The sequence below is a fragment of the Cnephaeus nilssonii genome, assembly GCF_951640355.1.
Source record: "Cnephaeus nilssonii genome assembly, chromosome: X".
Classification (NCBI taxonomy): Eukaryota; Metazoa; Chordata; class Mammalia; order Chiroptera; family Vespertilionidae; genus Cnephaeus; species Cnephaeus nilssonii.
The window spans coordinates 108,696,494-108,720,797 of record NC_137071.1 but is presented as its reverse complement, the minus strand read 5'-3'; the positions used below and the strand labels follow the sequence as shown (position 1 = coordinate 108,720,797).

At 36.8% G+C, this 24,304-nt stretch overlaps 1 protein-coding gene across 1 annotated transcript in view; it reads left to right on the top strand.

The window, feature by feature from the left end:
• The first annotated feature begins 3,657 nt into the window (after positions 1 to 3,657).
• Positions 3,658 to 24,304, top strand: part of STK26 (serine/threonine kinase 26) — a 57,802-nt gene continuing 37,155 nt past the window's right edge. Inside the window, exons 1-2 of the mRNA XM_079765871.1 lie at positions 3,658 to 3,789; positions 3,890 to 4,040. Of these exons, the coding sequence (XP_079621997.1) occupies positions 3,999 to 4,040 (42 nt within the window). The 5' untranslated portion in view covers positions 3,658 to 3,789; positions 3,890 to 3,998. The remainder of the gene's footprint in view (positions 3,790 to 3,889; positions 4,041 to 24,304) is intronic.

Below are 24,304 nucleotides of genomic sequence, written 5' to 3'. Positions count from 1 at the left end.
AGCAGGAAACCACCTAAGCAGCATCTGCTTCCCCCCACCTCCTCTGTTGCTCTATTCACCTCAGTAACATCAGGAAGTAAAGCTAGCAAGAAAAATGTTGTTCTAATTTTTTTGTTTTAAATGATACTATGGTCTTGTGCAATCCCAAAAAGGTGCAAGGTTACTCAGGAGAAGCAATCACATAGGTTTAATGCTTCTTCACCAAGAATCGATTCAATAGGTTTTCCCTGGGGCTGCTTTGCTAGAACAATAGCAAGGATACAACATCTGGTTTCCAATTTGATACCCACAGAGAGTAAAGAGGAGATCTGACCTATCAAACATGACGTTACATAAAAAAAAAATAAAAAATATAAAAGGGACTCTTGAATGTTGTCCTTCCAAATGTTAGTAGAGTCCAGTAACTTTAATTCTTATCACTGGATCATGAGCTTCTATTATTACTCAGATAAGTTCCTTTAGTTTTAAATAAACAGATAATTAAAAGAACTCCAGATGACTGTATCAATTTGCCCTTAAACTTCATACATTTATATAATTTATACACTCAAAGTAGTTATTAGGCTCAAAATATGAAAGTCTAAAATGTGAAAACCCACTTTTAAATTTTGTAAAGTGGAATAAGAAGTCAAATTTATCTCAATGAGGTATCACATTTGAATGTTCCTAGCTAATGCCTGGTACATTAGAATATGCTCCATGATTGAACATTTTTTAAACAAACCATTACATTTTCTTAAAGTTATTTTCTTTTCAATATTAGTTTTCATTAAGTAGTATTCACTCTTTGGGGCAGGTGATCTATGATTTAATACAAAAGTAATATTTAATACAAAATACTGCTTTGTTTCCAGTACCCCCTTGATGCAGCCCAATATCTTGTGGGTTTTGTTGTTGTTGTTTTGGAAGAGGAACAGCCACCACATTGAACTGAAATCCTCAGGGAACAGTGATCCCTAAGTCTGTTTCTTAGTTAGTGACCCCTAATTTAAAGAGTGTGGAACATGGATTTTCAAATCTTGGCACCATTGACATTTTGGGCTGGGTAATCCATTGTTGTGAGGTCTGTCATGTGCATTGGAGGATGGTTAGCAGCATCCCTGGTCTCTACCCACTACAAGTATCACCCTGTCCTAGACTCTGAGGATACAGCAATGATCCAAACTGACAAGAATGTTGCCCACTGAGAGTTGGCATCCTACCTGAATAATCCTTATATAAGAGAAGTTGGATCTCTGGCCTCAGGGACTTAATAATCGTGTTGGGCAAACTAAACAAATGAAATGCATAAAATAAGAGAAAAACTACAATGTGAGTGCTGCTTCCACTGACATGCAATAGGAGAAATTTGAAGGAGGGCTTAGAGCAACAAGGATGGCTCAATGGGGATGGGATTTGAGATGAACCTTACCTAATGGAACTTGACTCAGACCCTTGTTACTGAAAGTGTGGTCTAAGAATTAGCAGCATTGACACCACCTGTGAAATTGTTAGCAATGCAGAATCTTAGGCTCACTCCAGAGTTGCTAAGTGAAAATCTGCACTATAAAGATAATCCCAGGGAATTTCTATGGACATTTAAGTTTAGGTCACACTGCAGGTTTCTTGTCAGTGTGGCATAATTAAGTGTAAGCTGGGCTAGTGGAAATAGAGACTGGATTGGAGACTATCATCATATTATAAGTAGTGAGGGCCTGGACTTGGGAAACAAGGAGTAAAAGAAATGCAATTACATATTTTATCATCTGAATGGATAAGAAATGTGGTGTATATACATTAAATGTAATATTACTCACCCATAAAAATGATGGGAATCCTGCCATTTGCAACAATATGAATGGATCTTGAAAGCATTATGCTAAGTGAAATATATCAGACTGAGAAATACAAATATGCGGAATCTAAAAAATACCAAATTTATACAGAGAGTAGATTGGTGGTTGCCAGGGGCAGGAGATGAGGAAAATTGGTGAAGGTGGTCAAAGGGTACAAGCTTCCAATTATAAGATAAATAAGTTCTGGGGATCTAATGTACAGCACAGTAACTATAGTTAACAATACTATTTTGTATACTTAAAATTTGTTAACAGAATAGATCTTAAAAGTTAGAGATACCTGCATTTTAATTCCAAGCTTTACCACTTCTTAATTGTGTGAAATTTTACATCAAATTATTTAACCTGCCCAGCCAGGGTGACTCAGTGGTTGAGTTTTGACCTGTGAACTAGGAGGTCATTGTTCGATTCCTGGTCAGGGCACATGCCTGCGTTGTGGGCTTGATCCCCAGTGTGAAGTGTGCAAGAGGCAGCTGATCAATGATTCTCTCTCATCACTTATGTTTCTATCTCTCACTCACTCTCACTTCCTCCCTGAAATCAATAAAAAATATTTTTTAAAAATAAAATTATTTAACCTCACTGAGCCTTTTAAGAAAGTCTGTAAAATGTGTGTGTGTGTGGGGGGGGGGGCTATATGACCTCAGAAGGCCCTTGTAAAGATTAAGCAAGGTAATACGTATAGTATTTAGCAGTTTCTGGTAGAAAGACAATGGCATCCATTAATAGTAACAATTTTGATAACAATAATAGGCTATCTTTTGAGAAAGATTCCAAAGGAACAAAAGAAATGCGTGTCTACTAGAGCCCCAACATTATGTTGTGTACAGACCTGTAACAACCTGCAAGATAGGGAATTTCATCCTCATTTTAAACTAGCACTTGGATATTACATTTTAAAAATATAAGTAACCCCTGTGGGTTCCCAGAGGTCCCTTCATAATGATATTCCTGTAGGTGTTATTATCATTGTTACTGTTATTATTAGGGTACGCTCAAAAGAGCTTTACTCCCTCTTGGAGTGGAACCTAACATGGGGTGGAGGCAGGGAGTTGCTAAAACCACTGCTGTGTATGCTCAGTCCAGTAATATGTACTGCCACTGATCCAATCTCACTTCCCATACCTCTATTATTCTCATTAAAATTTCTGCGGATGAATCATCTGTTTTCCAAGTTACCTCTCTCTTACACCTGCAGAATTTGTGATGAAGAGAACCCCCAGTCTGGCTGCCCCCCACCAAGTGATATCACAAGAGGTAGGGGTAGCCTCAGATTTAAGTCACCTGAAGCATGTCTGGGGGCAGGGAATCCGGAAAGCAGGAGAGTGGCTGTGGATCTGCCCCAAGGCGTGAGGGCCCCAAGCTGGGGATACCCGACTCTGGGACTAGGCAAGGGTCCACTAAATCAGTGGTTCTCTGTGCCCCCACCCTTGGCCAGCTCAGGATGCCAGCACTCCCCAAGTTTCAACTCAAGAGGTCTCCCAGGCTTCGTGTGTCCCAGCCTTGCACGCCTGCCTGCAACGTGGCCGCATCTGGGATGTCCTCTTACTCCCAGAGTCACCCAAACTCTTCCATTCTTTGTCCAGGCCGAGCTGTGTTCCAGGGGCCCCAGTCCCTGGGTTCTCCCCTCCGCGTGTCTGGAGAGTCTCCACCTTCTCAGGCTCTAGCAACCCCAGGCAAACCCCTTCACTCAGAGTCTTAGTCTCCACACCGCCCGGCTGCGGGGCGGGGGCAGGGCCAATGATGGGACCGCCCCCAACCGCCTCCCGGACCAGCCCAGCCGAGCGGGCGGGTTGCTGGGGTGCCTCCACCTCCTCTTCCTAAAGCGGCGAGGCGCAGACGAGCGGCATCACTGGAGCCCAAGTCCCAGCCACCGCCACACACAGCGCCCCGAATTAAGGAGTAGGAGCACCAGCAGAGGCGGCGGCAACAGCGGCCGGGGGGCGCCATAAAGGTAGACTGAGTCCCAAGGAGTCCCGCCGCGAAATGCCCACCTCCCAGCCCGTGGCTGCGCGCCACTAGCCCAGTAACCCCACTTCTGTGTGTCCTTCCAGGCCCGGGTCGAAAAGCCTGGGAGGGCCGCAGAGCTACCCCTGGAGGAGGAGCCAGTCCCAGCCCAAGGCGCCACCAGCACAGAAGCAGTGCGGAGCAGCAGTCGCTTTCATGGCCCACTCACCGGTGGCTGTCCGAGTGCCCGGGATGCAGGTGAGGAAGCTCAGGCGGCCCCTGCCACCCACGTGACTGCCTGGGAGCCTTCTGCTTTGGGCACTGGCGTTGAAAGGCGGCCCCAGGGCTCCCCTGAAGGCAGGGCCGGGCGCTCTGGCCAGGTGACCTGGGAATTGGGCTCTAAGTGTTTTCTGGTGTTCAGGCTCAGTGGTGCCCTGTGCTGGGAAGGCGGGGAAGGACTGGGGCGCTCGTCGATGTCGGGATGGGGGGCGGTTATAAAAACAGGCCAGAGTGAGACACCTGCGCCTGCTGAAAGGATACCCTTGGGCACTGGAGGAGGGAGAACTTAACTTGGGAAAGACGGAGGTGCCTCTGATTTTGTGGGATAAAACGCAAGTTGTGCCTACTCCCCAACCCCCCATCCCCCCCCCAAAAAAAAAAACACATACAAATTGGGGCGGAGCAAGACTAGAGGGTGTCGTTGGCGGCGACACTGAATTGGGCTCTTCCTGTGTGCACAGAGTGAAGCGCGAGGTGACTTCGTTTCCCTTTTTGGTGCAGCTTAAGGGCGAAGTTGTAACTCGCTCCCCCACCTGGCCCGACCCATAGTTCGGTGTGAGAAATGTAGGATCCCATATCAGAGTCACCTAGGAGATGACTCTCTAGCCCCCTCCTCTGCCTTTCCCACAAGGTGACTGTTGCATGTGGTTAAAGGAAGCTTTTTGTACTGGATAAGGGACTGTTGCAATGGGACTCAACTTCTTACTGGAGATCTACCCAGCCCCCTTATTATATTTTCATTTTATTAAAGAAGAAATAGCTATATCCATACTTTTTATGCTATTACTGTTTTTAATCGGTGCATTTCAAGCTATCTACTAAATGTTATCCAAGTCTACTAACTTTTAAGCATTCACGTTTTATTTTTTCCTTTGTCACATAGCCTAAACAACCTACTTATGAATAGAGACTAAAAACACTAAAGCCTCAGTCTCTCATTATCTTCTAAAAATGTGAAAGCAAACTTTTTCCAAGTTCAAAATTTTTTTTCATTAGTAAATAGCTTATATTTCATTGGGGCCTCGATTTACTGCTAATTGATGCATGAAATTCATCTTTTTTTAAGCAATCGGTCACATTTTATACATGGTCATAAAAAAGTTATTTTTAAGATACTCCCCCCAAAAAAGAACCATTTGTGTTAGCCATATATCTAATCTAAGGGCTCCAGTGTGTCCCTAAGCACCAGGCCATTTAGCTGAATAAAGTATAGAGCAAGTCTAAGTTGAGTCCCAGGAAGTCAGTGTGTATTTAATAAAAAAAAAAAGAGAGGAAGAAAAGAGAAAATAAGAAATATTAGGGCTTCTAAAAAGGTTAATCCATTCAAGCTTTACAAAATGCCCCCCAAGTTTTTTTCTTTTCAGGACACCCCCACTTCCCCCCTCTTTCCCCCATGGGCCCTGTCCCACACCCCATTCATTCAGTTCTGCCTTTGATTGTATTAAGTGAATTAGTAGTTTGCAACACTACAGTTTTGCTCTGTCTGATGTGGAAGAAAGTGTGAAAATTTTCTCACTGTACCCTTCTTTCCATTATGTGGAGAGAAGATCTTTACAGAGGTAAAGTTGGTCTCCAAGGGTTTTCAAGCTTTCCTCTCCATTGTGTGCTGGAGAGTCCGTTTGTATTTGTCAGCAGAGTGAGTGCCTCCCCTTTACCAAGTTTGTGATTATGAAAAACTCTGTGTGCTGGAAAAATCTGTGTACTAAGGAGAAAATAGTTTCTGGGGTTTATTTCATTTGTCTTGACTTTATTTGATTTATATGGTTTCTGGTCCTTATTTGATTTGTCTTTATTTGATTTATATGGTTTAGGAACTGCTTGCTGTTCAGTATTTCTTACTACTCCCAGCTTTGTTGAATTATCTGAGTTCCCTATCTCTGGAATTTCTAAATGTTAATTAAAATGGTTTAGAATATGAATCATGTATTTTAAATGATAAATTCTACCTTTCACTTTATGCCTTCCCAAAGTTGCGATTACTTTGTTCAACCTAATTTGTAGAGTGCAATCATCTCAATATTAGCAAAGAAGAGAGAAATATTTTTTGTCACTTTCTCTGTCTTAATAAAAATGGTAAATTCTTAACTTCTTATTTCCATTTTCTTGTATATGTAGTTTTTAAGCATTTGGTGCAACACAAATGTTTTCCACAGTTAAAATTGTACAGTACTCTAAAAATAAATTTGACGGCATGCAGTGTGACTTGAGCCTAGATTTCTTTTACTATTCTTTTGTTCAAAAATATTGCAGATGAGATGCAGAAATATATCATGAGCTTTTGAAATTCCCCTAGAGTTTTGTTAAAGAGTTAGGAGTAACTTTTGGACCTTTAGACTAGTAAAAAAAACTTGGATTAACCATGTGTTCTTGAAATTAATGTATAGTAAGTATTTCCACAAATCAGGGTGAAGTGGTCGCCTGGCCTATAACTTTTTAACAGTTTATTTTAGAGAATTATGAAGATTGATGGAAAAAATGATTTTTCCAGAAATAAAAACAAAATTACTTTATCCACAGTGTTTTTCTCCCCCTCACCCCCCGCCCCAGGAGAGATGTGAAGTAGAAGCTGAGCTACCTGTTCTATCACTTAAGACTTCCAGCATTCCTGACTTTCAAACAAAGAAATTTCTGTTGCCACTAGTTTAAAATAGAAAAGAAACTTGGAGTGACGAAAGAAAACCCAGGATTTGGTCCAGTTTAAACTCTTCCTTATGAATTAGTTATTCAAACTCATTGTTGATATTTCTTAATATTGTGGTAATGAACATTTTTGCCACATTACACCAAATGTCAAGGATATGAATTTTTTGTATTTAATTTGTGCTTACTTCTTTAGTATATAACTAAAGGAATTTTCCATACCAGGAGCTAAACTCTTGAAAAATATTTAAAGCACAACTTTTTAATAGCACAACTTTAAAAAAAATGAATCAATAAACCTGTTTCTTTCCACTGAAATAGTTACTCTTTAATGATTTAAAACATGTTCTTTTCTTTGAAATTTTTAGTTATAAATCATACTTAAGTTTGTTATTTCCCCTTAGAACCTGCATTGGTATTTCTAAAGACAAGTATTCTAAACTGGTTGCTAAATATTTTATAAAATGTAGGTAGGAGAATAAAGTTAAATGTTGAATTGGAGTACTAAGTTATGTTGTGCTCTATGTTATGTCTCTTGTGAAATAATTTTTAAGTTCTTGCTAAAGAATTTAAAAATTAGCTTTCTTGTATCTTTAAATATGATCAAATTGGTACTATTTTTTAATGGTTTCAGCTTTGAGGTTTGAGATGGAAATGAGGTTTAAGGATTAATGAACACTTTATTGAAGACTTCTGTATAAGAGGTAGAAAACATTGGCTTGCATTGGTGAACTTAGTTACTGGGTTCTGGGAAGGATACAGAAGTACATATACTAAATGATCTCCACCTTTAAAAATCTTAAAATGTTGTCAGGGAGTTAAATCTAACACATCAACTAATGCAAAATATGTAATACTCTATAATAGAATTTTCTGAGTGGAAGAGTTGAAGATTTACAGATGATAAACTGACCCCAAAGGATTGTTGTTAGGATCTATATTGAGGAAAGCATTTCCAAGCAGAGAAAACTTCTGAGAAAATGCATGTAGACAAGGAAGGGCACACATGCCAAATATGTGTGTGCACACAGTCTTTGAGAATGGGATAAAAATCACTTGGACTATGATGAAGAATTCCTCTAGAGACATAATAGAAGGTAAAATTGGAAAATTTTATTAGCTCCAGATTATAATGGTCCTTGACTTCTAAGAAAGAATTTTGGCCTGTGGACTAGACATTATACATTTCTGAATAAGGGAGACTCAATGAACAAAGTTATATATAGGAAGAGCAATCTCAACATTGGATTAATGGATGATCTGGATAATTGAGAGACTTGAGGCCATTTGATCTACTGAGGCTATTTTAGTGGGACAATCATGTCTGTCCAGATGTAATGGACCTTGCATTAACTGCCTTCCATATATCTAATACTACGAAGAAAAAAAATATGATTACCAGATTTAATAATTAGCCAGTTAAAGAAAGAGGAATATAAGCTTTTGTAGTATTTAATATGGGGAACTGGGAGAATTATGATATATCTTAAATAATTGGAAAGTCATGGAGAAGAGCCAGATCTAGTAGGAAGTTAATGATTTCTGATTAAGGGGACATATCTTCAACTTAACTATGATTTGTAACTGAAAACTTCAAATAAAAACATGTCTTACATCATAAAATAATAAATATTTGAGTGGAAATAGGTTTGTTGCTTTACTTCTTTTTAGTTTCTGTTAGGTTTGAGGTAACAATGGGATGACAAAGTTAAAATATGGAACATGTCTATTATCTTGCTTGTGGTGATGGTTTCCACACATGCATGCTTATGTCCAAACTCATCAAATTGTATACATTAAATTATACATTTTTGTATATCAATATGCCTCAAGCTGTTTTCAAAAATTGTTCAGCAAATACTTGAAAATGTAGGTTTGATGCTTTAGTCATTTATCACACATTTACTAAGCATTTACTATATGCTAGTCTCTTTTCTTGAAACAAGAATATGAGCCACCAGGAGGGAGAAGGTCATAATGACAGAGAGAATATGTTTAAGTGAGGGCCTTCATGAGATAGGAAGTATAGGTGAAGGATCAGCTTGTAAGGAAAGGACCAGTGACTTTAAGGTGCATGGGAGGAAGAGAAAATGTGTCAGGATCCAGAGGGAGTTAACTGAGGAGAATTCCTTGACTTTTTTACTCTCATCGTGAAACCTAAATTGGAGAAAAGGATTTGGGTTTGGTGCCAGAATCTAGTATGTGGAGTTCTAACCTCCCTTGTACCTTCTGAAGGTAATAATCAGTTTTGCAATTTGAGGTGTAAGTGGAAAGAAAGCATCACCTTGCATTGATTAAACTCAAACCATTGTCCTACTGGCGAGCAGTTGATACAGAAATGTTGAGTATGCTAATGATAATGGCAGAAGACCATCTGGGACAGAATAATCCAAGACAACTGTTAAGCTGGGAAAGTTGGGGGTGGTTAGAAAGTATGGTATCAGGGGGCTAGAGGCTATAGGAAGAGTAAACAGTAATTGGGTGTGGTAGGATATGTGCCTTGAACACTAATGAGGGTCTAGAAATGGCACTTGACAACAAAGGTCCATCATCTACCTCCCTGCTTGAGTCATAGAAAATGAGAGAATATTATTTAGAAGGTGCTTAAGAAACATTGAACATTGTGATACTGTGTTTTTTATTCTGGCCTTCATTTATTTAGTGACCTTGAACAAATTATTTATGAAATGAGGAATAATAAAAGCTAAATTTCCTTTGCCTCAATGAAATGTTATTAAGATGAGTTAACTATCATCTGTAGAATATATTTTGAGCTCCTTTATAAAATTTATGATGTATATGGACAGTTAATCCTGCAAAGCAATGTTTTCATGTCATTATCTTATCTATATTTTGTGTGATAACCCACATTTTTTGAAATCCAGTACCCCTCCACACACATACACATGCCGCTGACATCACCGGGCACCAAATCCTCTTCTCAACTTTCCAGACTTCCTGTTATCCAGCTCCTTGCTACATATATAAACTTAGTTATCACTACTTTTCAATAAGAAATCCCTTTTGTTCTACCATGCCAGTTACAGTTCAGTAATCACTGACTGACCAAATCCTACCTGATACTCAGGGTCTCCATCTTACTTTTTCCATGAACTTTCTCTGAATGTTCCAGACTACCAAAATCTCTCCCATTTCCAAGCACCTATTTTATCTATTGACAGTAGTCTAAAACTCAGTCCTTGATTTATATGCTGCCTTAGATTTTCTCTAATTATATATGTTATACTTGTCTTCCAAACTAGGTTGTAAATTTCTTAAAGGCAAGGACCATATATTTTACCTTTCTTTATACCAGTATGAATTATATGTAATTGGCTGAGTGCAGTATAGATTAGACTTTTCTAACTTTTTTCCATTCTGTTTCTTTAAGTATACATATTGTGTGATGTTTAAATTATTGTAGTTCATAAAGGCTAGTTTATATGTACACAATGTAGATTTTTTCTACTTATTGAAATGATTTAAATGTATTATATGTATTATATCTAAGAAAATATACTTGTAAATAATCAGCTATTCACACTAAAGTTCTCATTCCCTTACCTTCCAAGGCCTTTGAGGGAATAAGGAGCCTCATTGCTTTCTGTAACTAGGGCTGATTTCAGAAAAATTTGTGCCTTTGGGAGAAAAAGAACCTCTTGTACCTGCCCTCTGCTCCCACCCCTCCAAAACAAACAAATAAAAAAAGAAACTACATTTCTCTCTCAGCTGTCACATTAGCAGAGTGTGATAAATTTCATTCATAGTAAGGTGTTTTTGATTAATGACTTAGTGTATGACTTCTCCCAGGGATGTTCATATTTTACAGGGAATAATGCCTTTAAAAAAGGAAATCTAATAGTAAATTTTGGACAGCTTGATGATAGTTTTTGACTGAATGATGTTTTTTGAAAGAGTGGTAGTTTTACTTGTTGCTAGAAAATGGGATTAGAACAAAAATTAACACCAATATTAAGTGTGATGCAACAAACTCCTTTTCATTTTTCATCACTAAGTCCCAAAGAATTTCCACCACAGGAACATATAAAACAACGTGTCTCTGGAGGAATGCCATGTGGTAACTCCTTTTTAAAAGAACAAAAAAATCAATAAAATATACACAAATAACATTTTGACTGCATCTGAAGTACATTTCTCATATGGTTGCCTGCCATTTTAGACTAAGGTGTTATATGGTAGGGACAACATCTTTGAATTAATGCTTATAGAAATCAAACATTTTCAAAATATATCGACTAATTCCTCTCAACAATACTATGAAATAGGAAGAGTTATCCAATAGGAAAAGGCCTTCAAATATGGATTAAAAAACAAAATAGCAAATTGATGGCCAATTCTATCCACCATCTGCTTTGTTGCCCCTTCCTAAAATTTCATATAATTGAGGAATTATATGATTATATGTGGATCACCTGACTTGCACATTCAAAGAAACTAGGAAACCTAGTACAAAGGAAATCCTATCTTTCTTCTCTATTCTTGCCTGTCTCTCCCCCCACTTCTCACCAGCATTTACCTCACTGGAGATAGAGGTACCCTCCCCCTCAACCTTTTCTGGACTTGTTTCAGCATTTTCCTGACAGCATCCTACTGGGCTTTCCTTTCTTTCATTTATCATATGGTCATGGATTAGAATGATCCATGTCCTAAAAAATCAGATTAGCCTATTGGTCTGACATAGCTCTGGATATTCTAGCAAAATTAGAACAAAATTATGGTTCATACTTCTTTCGGACTAGAGTAAGCAAAATTGTAGACAGCTCAGATGAAAGAGTTGAAAATATTCCAATTTTATATTTAAGTGTCCACTTCTTTCTGGTCAAGTAACTTAAAAATGTGCTGTTGAGGAAATCCAAAAAAATACGTTTTTGTTTTTTTCTTATGAAAAACGTTTACTGAAAAACTTTTCAACATTTTTTTGTGATACTTGTACAGAGATTGTGTTCTTAGTGATTTTTTCCCAAGCCCCTTTCATCTGTTTAAAAAAAGTAAGAAAAATAAATATGTAAAACTCTATTAGTTTAAAATGCAAAGGACTGAAAAAAAGTATGGATTCAAATCCACCATCATTGGATTTTTCAATTTGTTTATTACAGAACAATAGAGTGTCTTGCTAAAGAATAACAGTTGCTTTGAATTATAGAAACAACTTACCACTATCAACTTAATGAAGTTTTCCTGGTTACAAAATCCATACCACACTACATGTGTTAGGGAATTTCTAAGCACACTAGTGAGTTACTCTACCAGGTTTCAAGAGTGCCTAGTAACACAATCCTAGGAGTGAATTTTTGGCAGGTGGAAGAAATACTTCAAGAACATCTAGACACATCCAGATTTTTCTTTGAAAATGCATTTTTTGAGTCATGTGTTAGTGCGTTTTAATCCCCTCGCCCAGCTTTCTATTAAGCCATTGGCTTTGGACATATCATTTGACAGTGTATTATATCAAACTGGGATTTAATTTGTTGATGCAGAATAGTATAAATAACACAACAGTGGGTGATTGGGAAGGGATGGGCAACATAGATAATCAGGTAGGGCATAAGTTGTTATTAATACAAGTCATTTGGTGGAAGCTGAGCCAATAGGAATCATAGTCATAATTTCTTCCCAAAGCCTCTGCCTCATGATTATGTCTGCCCACTGTAGCTATTAAAGTTTCTCAACTCTCTGGTCTCAATTTCCTGCCGCCAGCCTTAAATTTAAGCAGAAGCACAAAAGAAACCAATCAGCAAACCATGCACTTATGCTACTAAGTATGGTGATAGAAAATACAACTTTGACCTCTGTGGTTAAGGAGGGCATAGTCAGTGTGCCTGGCAGCTTCAGGGAAAGAAGCATATTTCAAATGTATGCTTTTTAAATGATACTGACCTCATGGGAAGGACAGTTAGCAAACTCATTAATTAGGGTCCTGTTTGCTTCTCTAGTTTTAGTTCAAATCCTTTGTTTCAGTTTAACTCTGAGCCTTCCTATGTGCCTGTCAGTAAGTAGTAATATATTGGCTTTCCCAGGTTGGACACTGATGATCCAGGTTTAATGTTTTTCATGCTTAGTCTGCATGAAATAATGGTGTGATTTAAACTAGAAAAGTATTTGCAGCAAAGTTTAAAAGGTCTACTTTGTATAGGATGAGGTGCTCGATGTCTATCTTTGAGATACAAAAAGTATAAAAGTCCCTAACCTCAAGAAGTTTATACTCTAACTAGAGGCCTAGTGCAAAAAAATATGTGCACAGGTAGGGTCCCAAGGCCTGGCTGGCAATCAGGGCCAACTGGGGCCTTCTGGCTGCCAGCTGGGGCCTCTCTTCCTTGGCTGCTGGCTGCTGGCCAGAGCCTTCCTTCATTCCACGCCACCCTCTAGTGGTCAGCATACATCATAGCAAGCGATCGAACTCCCTGTCTCCAGGTCGAACACTGGAGGGGACACTTTGCATATTCACTTTTTATATAGAGAGATTGGAGAAACTTGACATCGGTACATATAGAAATCTTAGACACAGAGCAATAGTGATGAATTCCAAATAGGATTGAAACTGCCATAGATGCGTTCCAAGGAAGACTGTACTAAGGAAAAGAACTCTCATTTACAGAGTACCTTTCTGCTAGGTATTCATGCTTTATACCACTGCACTACATTGCTTCTAGACAGGGCAGCCTTCAACAGACCCTTAAAGGAGAATGGGAGATAGACAAGAGAAAAGGACAAAGAGGCACACACAAGGTTCTTTCTATAACAGAGGTTTGAGGTAGGTGCTTATTGCCATGAACGGATAGGACCAAATTATAAAAGGCCTTGAATTCCAGACAGACAGTTTTTTTTTTTAATCCTGTCTACAACAAGGAGTTTTTTTCAGCAAGAAAGTAAAGTAAACTGATGAGAGCAATGTGGTTTTTTGTTTGTTTGTTTTTGGAGATTGTATTAGGCTTCCAACCCAGCAGGCTGGGTTAGAGAAGTGGAAGGCTATTTATAATATGCAAATATTGTAATAGCTCAGGCTATAGAAATAAGGATTTGATGTAGGGCAGTGATGGACAAACCTGAGCATACACAAGAACCACCTAGAGGGTTTGTTAAAACAAAGATTGTCAGGCCCCAGTTCTAGAATTTCTGATTCAGTAGGTTTGAAGTGGGGTCTTGAATTTGCATATCTTATGAGTTCCCAGATGTTCTGCTGGTCTGAGGATCGCTCTGAGCACCACTCAAGGAAGACTAACAGACCATGGTGACTAACTCAATATGGAAAGGGGAGAAATATGATGGGAGAGTAAAGACTCAAAGATATGGCTGAGTTTGAAAGAAAATTAGTTCATTTCTAGAAATGTTGACTTTTAAGTGCTGGCCACAAATCCCAGCAGAAGTAATTAGTTACAGGTTTGTTCAAGAGTGAAGATCGATATTGGACGTGCTGCATGGAAATAGATCCGTGGTCGGCAAACTGTGGCTCACCTGCCACCTGTGGCTCTTTGGCCCCTTGAGTGTGGCTCTTCCACAAAATACCATGGCCTGGGCGAGTCTATTTTGAAGACATGGCGTTAGAAGAAGTTTAAGTTTAAAAAATTTGGCTCTCAAAAGAAATTTCAATCGTTGTACTGTTGATATTTGGCTCTGTTGGCTAATGAGTTTGCCGACCACTGAAATAGATAGATGAAATTGTGAGGAATTAAAATAACATGATTTCTGCTCTAGCTGGTGTTCCTCAGTGGCTAGAAGATTGGCCCTCCCTGCCACTCTCTCTAAAATAAATAGATAAACAAATGAATAAATAATGTAACATAAAATGCTTTCCAATTATCATTCTAAGAGGCCAAACTCAACATTTTGTTAAATTCTGCAACTTCCAAAATCTCGGTCACCCATCAACTTCTGTTTCTTTGATCCAGGTAGGCTTGAACACTTAGTAAATGCTCCTATCTCCAAATAAAAAACAGTTTTATTAAGAACATGAGATCTATTTGTGCTTAGAGTTGTGAAAATGCAATTTGGCTAATAAAATGCCAGTAAAATAAAATGCCAGTATCCTATATTCCAGTAAATGGCAATATTTCCCCCAAATGTAGACATTTTTAAGATTTTTCCCCCAATTTTGACATATCGCCAATTTTTATTATTTATAATTCCTTTTCCTCATGCTGTTATTACTCGCCCCTCCCCCATCCAAGTCCTGGACTTAATAACCCCGGACTGCTATTATGTGAAAACTACCTATTCACAGTAAAAACTTTGGAAACTTGCGTTTACATATGTAAATTCCTGGAGAGGAGAGGAAGTTACTTCTGAACCATTAAGGAAATATCAAGCCACTTCCTAAATGAGCTTTTTGACTCCAGCTTCAGCTCTCTAAAATATTCTCCATACCTATCAGATTAATGAATTACTGTTTTCCAACAGGTACCATGTAGAAGAGCTCAGAGCTTAGTTAAAACAAAGGATTAGGACTGAAAATGAGAGAAGCAAATAGGGACTACTTAATGAGTTTGCCAACACCAAACAATGTGAACAAACTTGATTACACACCTCATTCATCAGTCTTGGACCTAAGTCACTTTCAATTTCTAAAATGAACACACAACCAATAAAACAAAATTAACCCTCATAATCAAAGTTTGCCACAAATGAGGATGATCAAAAGCATGTGCAGAAATGTACCTCTAAATTTTAAAGGATGTTTAATTATCATTAGAATAAATTCCTTGAGTCCCTGGGAGACTTTAGAGAATACAATTTGTTTGGGTGTAAAAATTCTGATATGTTTACCTTATACCTCTCACCTCTTATGTGGTAGCTGTTTGTTTTCCAGGATACTTTTTTTCATTATTCTGAGTGGTAGATTAAGTTTGTGTTAAAGAAAATTGATGGGGGTGTGTATATATGCACACAAAATGTCCAGTTGACCCTTTAACAACATGGGCATTAGGAGAACTGAATCCTGATCAGTCAAAAGTCTGAGTATAACTGTTGACACCAAAAAAACCCCCTAACTTCAATCATCCCTTGGTATTTGTGAGGGATTGTTTCCAGAACCTCCCATGCAGATACCCAAATCCTCAGATGCTCAGGTCTCTTATATAAAATGGTATAGAACAGTGCATACAGAATGCATATAGTCAGTCCTTCACATCCGAAGATTCCCAACTGTGGATGGAAAATACTGTTTTGCATCAGCCATAGGTTGATTCCATGGACACAGAGGGTAGAGTGTACATTTATTAAATAATATATAAATGGACCAGCCCAGTTCAAACTAGTTGTTGTTCAAGAGTCAACTGTATATTGTGCATGAAATATATTTTATGTCTGAAAACACTTTTAATCTGTTCAAGAAAATAAGGCTCAACATTTGCCTATAGAGTTTTTAATCAATTCTACCAATTTTAGACATAATTCTTTTTAAAAAGTAGAAAAGTGAATTATAGTAATAAAAATGGGTAAAAGATAAGATGATCACTAAGTTCAAGAAGCAGAAAATTAAAATTTGACAATGTCATTTAAGAAGGTCTTTATATAACAAGAATTCAGTAAAAATTATGCACTCAGTAAAAATTATGGTATCCATGGATTTGCTAAATATATTTTATTAGATAGAAAATATATAGGATTCTTTACCCTTTTTAAGAATATTTACTCCAATGTGAATACATATGTTTTTATGTACCTCAGTCTAAATATGTAACAGGGTTATCAGGGTTTTATACATGTTGCATTTTTATCATGTCTAGTTCTTTCTGCCTTTAATATTTAAATTGTTATTATTCTTGAAAAAATGGACTCACATCAGTCTTACTCTATACAGGATGCAGATAATGGGAAATTACTTTTAATAAAATTGAATGACACTGTTGAGCTATTTTAGTAAATTAGAATTTAATTGAACATTATGTAGAATTATATTTTTCAAGATTCTCAATTTTCTGCTTAATTTCTCCCATACAGAATATCATCACATCAAAGGAACTGTTTTTGATAAATATAAACCAGTTTACCTGTTAGAATAATCAGTGGCATATGGGTATTATACAAATGACTTGTAGGTAACAGAAACTTGTGATCATTGTCTAAGCTCTTATTTTAAAGCTAATATTGTCATAGGTATGTTATACTGTGTATTCTAAGGTGATAGAGAATTGAAGGGATGGGGAATTAGATTCTCTTACAGTGATGAAATCTTATATCCAGAGAGCTGCTTTAAAAAAAAAACAACAAAACTATTTCTTTATGAAAAAAATGGTGACTGTCACTGAAAGATCTTTTTTACTGTGTCACAGGCTTCCCAAAGGACACATAAAATGAAAACGTGGATTTGAGTAGTTAAACAATGAGTCAATTTCGAGGTTGTCACATAGGTGACACCTCCATGGTCATCTTTTTGGACTGTGATTTCTGGTAATAGCAAGTGAAAAAAACTATTCCTGCTGTTGCTATGGATCTTCTATCTGGTGAGGTTTAGGCATCATTTTGGAGGCTGCAGTGTAAACCCTGCTTAGGGAAGGTAGAATTTCATGATACCAGAGGATTACAGAAAATATTGGTGAGGGAAAAGGTGTTGGACTCTGGAAGAAGAGAAAGACAGTATTTCTAAGGAAGGAGAAAAGTAGTCTTTTGCTTTAAAGATTTGAGAATTCTATTTTTTTTTTTAGAATGGGAAATTTCTCTACTTTCTGCAGAGAGGAGAAAAAGCTAACAGAAAAGGAAATTGGGGAGGTAATAGTAATTCATTTCTTTCTTCTTGCTTATGACTTCTGTGATAAGAATTATGTGTACAGAATTGCTTTGTTATGGCAAGAAAATGTCTGTAAAGAGTATATTTGGTTGAGAGAAAGCTTGTGAAAGACCAGGGGAAAGAGCTGATATTATAGGAATGGTGATTTCAGCTGCTTTTCTGTTTAAGATGTGCAATTTTGGTGGCATGTGTACTGGGCCAATAAATTGTTTCTGGATACTTGGAGTCATTTTGGGTGGCATTTTTTTCTCCGTAGGCTAAAGGAATACTTTCCACTAACGAGGAAAAGTGCCCGATTATCACTGTATTATATTTGGCTAATTTAGACTGTTATTGGGGGAGGGAGGTTAAAGAGAAGGAATTGTTCTTCCATATGACTGGACTTATTATTATTGTTACTTTTCCAGTAGGTTCTGGCCTTAAAATTCTCTCTCAGGAAATGATTAAAACAGTTCTTTGGAACCTTCAAGGCTGAGTAGTATCTCAGATTTACTTTAAAATAAGTTTGCTTAATGACTTTTTAGCACTATTTGATTTATGTCTTGGCTGAGAGAGTTCTAAGTGGTATGTTGTCCAATTACTTTTTTCTAATAACACTTATGGATACTAAATACTGTATTAATTCTATTGTTGGCTTTTGACTTTCCAACAATTTAAAAGATATAAATGTCTTCACACTTAAAAAACAAGCATTGTTTTCTGCTCAGGGATTACAGCCCCCTGCCCCCATTTCAAGATAGAGATAGCTCTCTCCTGTTGTCCATTCATATGCCTGGGTTATTTGGGAGGTTGAACTTGTATAACTTAAAAGTATTTTAGCCGAAACAAGTTTGGCTCAGTGGATAGAGCGTCGGCCTGCAGACTGAGGGGTCCCAGGTTCGATTCCGGTCAAGGGCACATACCTTGGTTGTGGGCACATCCCCAGTAGGAGGTGTGCAGGAGGCAGCTGATCGATGTTTCTCTCTCATCGATGTTTCTGGCTTTCTATCCCTCTCCTTTCCTCTCTGTAAAAAGTCAATAAAATATATTTAAAAAGTATTTTAATTTGATTACTCTTTTGTGTAATTTTTATGACAGTATGCCATGCAGTTATGTTTGATTATGAATGAAAGATGAAGCACGGCTTTGGACGATTTTAAAAAACTCCTTTAACTGAAAAGATGATCTGTATATTGTGAAAGAATAATCTTATTTAATATGGCCAAGTTGTTCCAGAGCTTGAGAATTTAGTTATTTTTCCTGGTAGGCCACTAACTTGTTTTCTCCTAACTACTAGAATGCAGAATGTAGTGTGTTCTGTTGCTCTATGCTATGAAATAATGCCTGCATACATCTCCTCAAATGCAAAGTGAGGAGATTGTTTAGCTAACCCTTAAACTCTAAAACTAAGCCTTGAGGATTCCTCTAAGGCAGGGGTCCTCAAACTTTTTAAACAGGGGGCCAGTTCACTGTCCTTCAGACCGTTGGAGGGCCGGACTATAGTTTAAAAAAAAAACTATGAACAAATTCCTATGCACACTGCACATATCTTATTTTGAAGTAAAGAAACAAAACGGCAAAAACACCCGCATGTGGCCCGCAGGCCGTAGTTTGAAGACGCCTGCTCTAAGGTGTCTAGACTAGGCTTATATTTACAAAAGATAAGGCACACATGACTATATATAAAAATGATCAGGTATCCATTTCAAGCAAAGTTTGAATTAGATGTAATTAATTTTATACTTAGGCAATGAATGTGTAATTACTTTTCTACTACATGTAATTAATTTTCTACTAAGAGGCAGTGAGGTTATAACATTTGACTTATGCTTTAGACAAAAATGACAGTTCCTTGGAATTTTGGATTTTAACTTCTCCCTAGTAAATTTTTGAAAGCCTATATTTTTTACATAATATCATCTTTCTCCAGTAGTATTTTTTGAGCTTTGTTAATTTAATGCAACCCTTTCTCAACCACAATTTTCATCTTAACCACAAAACAGAGAAAATGATTTGAGTTAATGTTTTCTCAATCCTCCCAAGAAGGGCACAACTAAGACCATTCTAGATTCACTGGAGAGGTTTATATATTATATACAATGGATTCCTTAGAGCACCAGACAGCAAACCATAGCCAAATCCTGCCTACAGCCTGTTTGTGTGTAGTCTATAAGCTAAAAATAGTGTTTTGCATTTTAAAGAGTTGTTTAGAAAGAAGAATATGTGACAGAGACCACAGACTGTAACTGGCCCACAAAGCCTAAGACATTTACTCTATGGCCCTTTAGAGAAAAAGTTTGCAGATCCCTCTCTTAAGGCATGGAACCTATTGAGAATTGCTGATCTAATGAAAGGAAACTTCTTAGTAGTATAGTATTTTCTCGAGATTGGGGATGCAGTAAAATAGTAGGAAAGTTTCTTTTTATTTTGGTAAATAGCTTGTATATTGGTCCCATTATTGTAATGCTTAATTCAAGGAGAGACTGCAGATAATAGTAAAGAGGTAGATATATTTTTGTTTGTTTTCTAGACATAAATTTTAGTGGTTGAATTATATGGAAAGTTGTATTGGTAACTATAATGAGTGGTAATTTGTGTGTATGTGTACAGATACATTTGAACATTTTTTTGTAGTTTCTAAAGCAAGAAAATAAGACTGGACAAATTTTATGCAGGAATATAAAGGAGGGCATTGATTGCTTTGATCACTATTTTAAATTAAAAGGCCATATCTATTAGAGAAGGAAAGTGAGTAGAGACTGTTAAGTATCAGATATAATCACATTTGTTTCCTCCTGGGCTGAATAAGTGTCTTCACCCTACAATTAACATCTCAGGTACCTTGTCAGCGTAAAGAGAATAGTACTTAATCAAAAATTCATTAAAATTATGAGATCATAACGTGAAATAATCAGGCTCTACTAAATGCCACTTATCTAGTTGATTTAGTGGGGAAGATGCCATCAGCCTTAAAATATATATTGGTAAATCAGGAAATTATGAAAGGAGAAAAAGGATAACAGGTATTTGTAATTAGCTACTACTGATTTCCTTTATCTTCATATTCAGTTAATCATGAAGTTCTATCAGTATTTTTCTCTGGAAAATGTCAGACATCATACCTTTTTAAAATCATGCTGTTTTGTCCTTTGTCACTACATAGATTCGAGGCAACACGCAGACATGATGCAGCTGCCTGAAATACAGACTTTATTTTTTTCAGACTCTTCTAATGAAAGCTTTCAGTGGCTCCCTACTAGCCTGACCAGAAATTCCTAGGAAAGATGAATCAAGCCAGGCTAGCGAGGTGGGCAGGAAAAGCATCACTGGCTAGCTGAGCTGGCTTTGAGACTAGGTAAAAAGAAGAAAAAGGAAGAGAATTCTATTAGACAAGGCAAGAAAAGACAAAGGGAGTTCTAAGATTGTATTTTTCAAAATGGTTATGGGTCCTTTTGGGGTGGGCAGTGAAGAGTTGTTTGCTGAATGGTACTTTCTCTCTGGTCAGGGCTGTGAATGATAGGGTATGTCATTTCCAGTTGTAGATCACAGATCTTTTCGGGTAGCACACTGTTCAAATCATTTTAATTACTTTGAATTGCTCATAATGCTTATTTTGGCTATGGCAATTGAAGAACTAATTAAGGAACTTGGTCATTTGTCTCCATCCTGAGGTTACTTGTTTGTCATTGCCCATCTCACCTCCAGCTAGAAATCACTCATTATACAGTCAAAAAAAAATCCAAGTATCTTATAAGGGTCATTTCCAGTCCTAAAATCCTATGGTCTTTTAAAATTCTTAAACAGATTATATATATTTTTTAAAGGAAAAAAAATCAGATTTTGTACCTATATTCACATTTTGTACTGGATATTGATTATCCTTACAGTTTTATTAAGTTGATTACCGACTAAGCAAGGACTATAAATTTCAACTAATAAAATATATCCTAGCCATAGTTTTTTGGTATTTGTTAAAAATGAAAAGGTTTGCCCTAGCCGGTTTGGCTCAGTGGATAGAGCATCAGCCTGCAGACTGAAAGGTCCCAGGTTCAATTCCGGTCAAGGGCACATGCCCAGGTTGTGTGCTCATCCCCAGTAGGGGGTGTTCATAAAGCAGCCAATCAATGTTTCTCTCTCATCATTGATGTTTCTATCTCTCTCTCTCCCTCTCCCTTCCTCTCTGAAACCAATAAAAAAGTATATATTTTTTAAAAAGGTTCAACTCATATTAGTAGATATCTCATAATTTCATTAGCACTTCTCCCTTTATTTGAACATTTAAGTTGTCAAATGTTGTGCTTTGGCAACATGAATAGATTTCAGCAATATCAGCACAGATCAGTGAGAGTAAAAACTGGTGAATTTGTACCGTTAGGAATAGGGATTAGGATAGTCACAAGTGCTATTGACCATGTGGTGTAGAGTAGGATAGAGATCAATTTGAGAAACTCCAGTTCAGGAAAAGCTGGTTAACTTTGAGAGGAGATTAATTTACAACAAAAAGAATCATTCTCTAAGCTAGAATTATTTGGGAAAATGGAAATATGACAATATTTAGTACCCCCCCCCCCAATGAACTGATACTCATTGTGCAAGGGAAAGGGACTAACAATAATAAAATCATCATTAGTGAGAATATTAAAAATCTAGCCCCTGTTTTGTTAATATAGCATATTTTTTCATGTAAGCTTATTTCTCATATATGTTTGGTGCATCATGGTTCTGAGTGCAAAACTAACTTTTGTTCCCATTAGTAGTAGTAGTACTTCTTAGCTTAGGTTTTCAGGTTCAACTATTGCATGCGCGTGCAAACACCACATATCCCTTTTTACTTGGTTTCTGAGTTAATTTTTGTTTATTAATGCACTGATTCAAATCTCTTAAAGAAGTAGATAGGTCATAAAAAATAACAATAAGCATTATTTTTTTAGCCCTGCACCCATATGCACACATAAATAGACACTCTGGTAATATTTTTCACTTTTGAAAAATGAAAAGTAGATTGTTGAAAATATTAGAGACCATTCTTTTAGATTAAATTATAATCTCCTCTTTGCTCCATTATTAGTCTTTGCCAAGATTAAAATTGTTTGCTATTAACCACATCATGCTATCAGTATCATTTTCTTGAAATCATAGAATGTTAAAGCCAGCAGAACCCAAGAGATAATTTTCCTTAGTCCTAAGATTCCATTCAGTAACTCCTTGCAAATACTATTTGATTGAATTTGTTCAAAGTATAGATTTGATTAAAGAGGGAAATTATACTGCAGTCACTTTCTCATTAAGAATGAAAAGGTAAGTCTATATAAAATCCCACTTTTTCAATCAGTGTTAATTTTCTAAAAGAACTCATGGTGTTAATAATTTAGTGCTGTGCTTACAAGCTTCAAATCTATTGATTTTAATTGGAGTTTTGCATCTAGAAGGAAGATAGGCAGTGAAAAAAATCAATTTTGTTTCAATCCAATGCATTTTAATAAGTGAGCTAAAGATTCACCATAACATTATCTGTGATAGTTCGATATTTGCTATTAGGGGTCTCTGCTTTAGATTCTCTACAAAGGTATTTATTTCTGAAAGTACTGGAATGACATCCTTTAATGACATCCTCCATTATGGATAGCATAAAATCAGGCTCTCAGTGTCCATCATGTTAAAGTGCCCTATGTGGATTTGATTAAATAATGGCTTGAATAAATTAGGATACCTGTTTTATAATTTATATATTAGTAGAATCTTTGTCTTCCTTTCACTGTATGACCTTGTCCCCCTTTCCAAATTAATATTTTATAGTTAGAGCTTGTTATCAATCCCAGGTCATATTTATGTAACTTCTTGTCTAGTCAGAAATAATTCCTTTAATTTTAACATTAATGCTTATGGTTAAACTCGATCCCTGATTGAATTATGGATTTCTATATGTGTTTAGCTCAACTAAATTGAAATGTAAAGCAAAGTAATACACAGACTGTGGCTCTTTGAGGCCTCTAATCTTTGTATTCACATATGAAATCATACTGGGCTCTACGGAACAAAGAGTAGTTCTGTGGCTCTGGTTAATAGTGATTGCAGATGTGCTTTCAAAATCAAATTTGCATATAGCACTGATATGCATCCTTGTGTTTATGGCTACTACCAACTTTCTTTGGGGGTATAGCTCCATATTATTTCAAGACCTGTTGTTCTCTGCACACTAAAGAGCTGGAGAATACTAGTATTATGCTAAGTGAAATAAGCCAGTCAGAGAATGACAGGTACCATGTGATTTCACTTATATGTAGAATCTAATGAACAATATAAACTAACAAACCAAATAGAAACAGACTCAGATACAAAGAACAGATTGACATCTGTCAAAGGGAAGGGGTGATAGGGGTGAGTGAAAAAGATGAAGCGATTAAGCAAAAACAAACAAACAAAAAAACTCATAGAGAGACAACAGTATGATTACCAGAAGAAAAGGGGAATGGAGGGAGGTAGAAGAGGTTAAAGGAGGGATAAATGATAATGGAAGGAGACTTGACTTGTAGTGGTGAACATACCATACGATATATAGAAAATGTATTATAGATTTGTACACTTGAAACCTATATAATTTTATTAACCAAAGCCACTCCAATAAATTTAATTTAAAAATAGCTCTTCAAGCCAGAGGAAAAAATATTTTAGAATATAGTAGAAGTAATCCTGTTATTTGCAGATTTTTGATATTTCCTACAACTTTTGTGATATCATACTATGTTAGTACAGTTTTGCTAATATTATCATACTTAAAATCCCTTTTTCTTGAAATATTAATGTTTATTGCATGTAATATTATATTTGAGATCATTTTTCTTGAATAATTGGTGTTTATTGCATGTAACATTATTATATT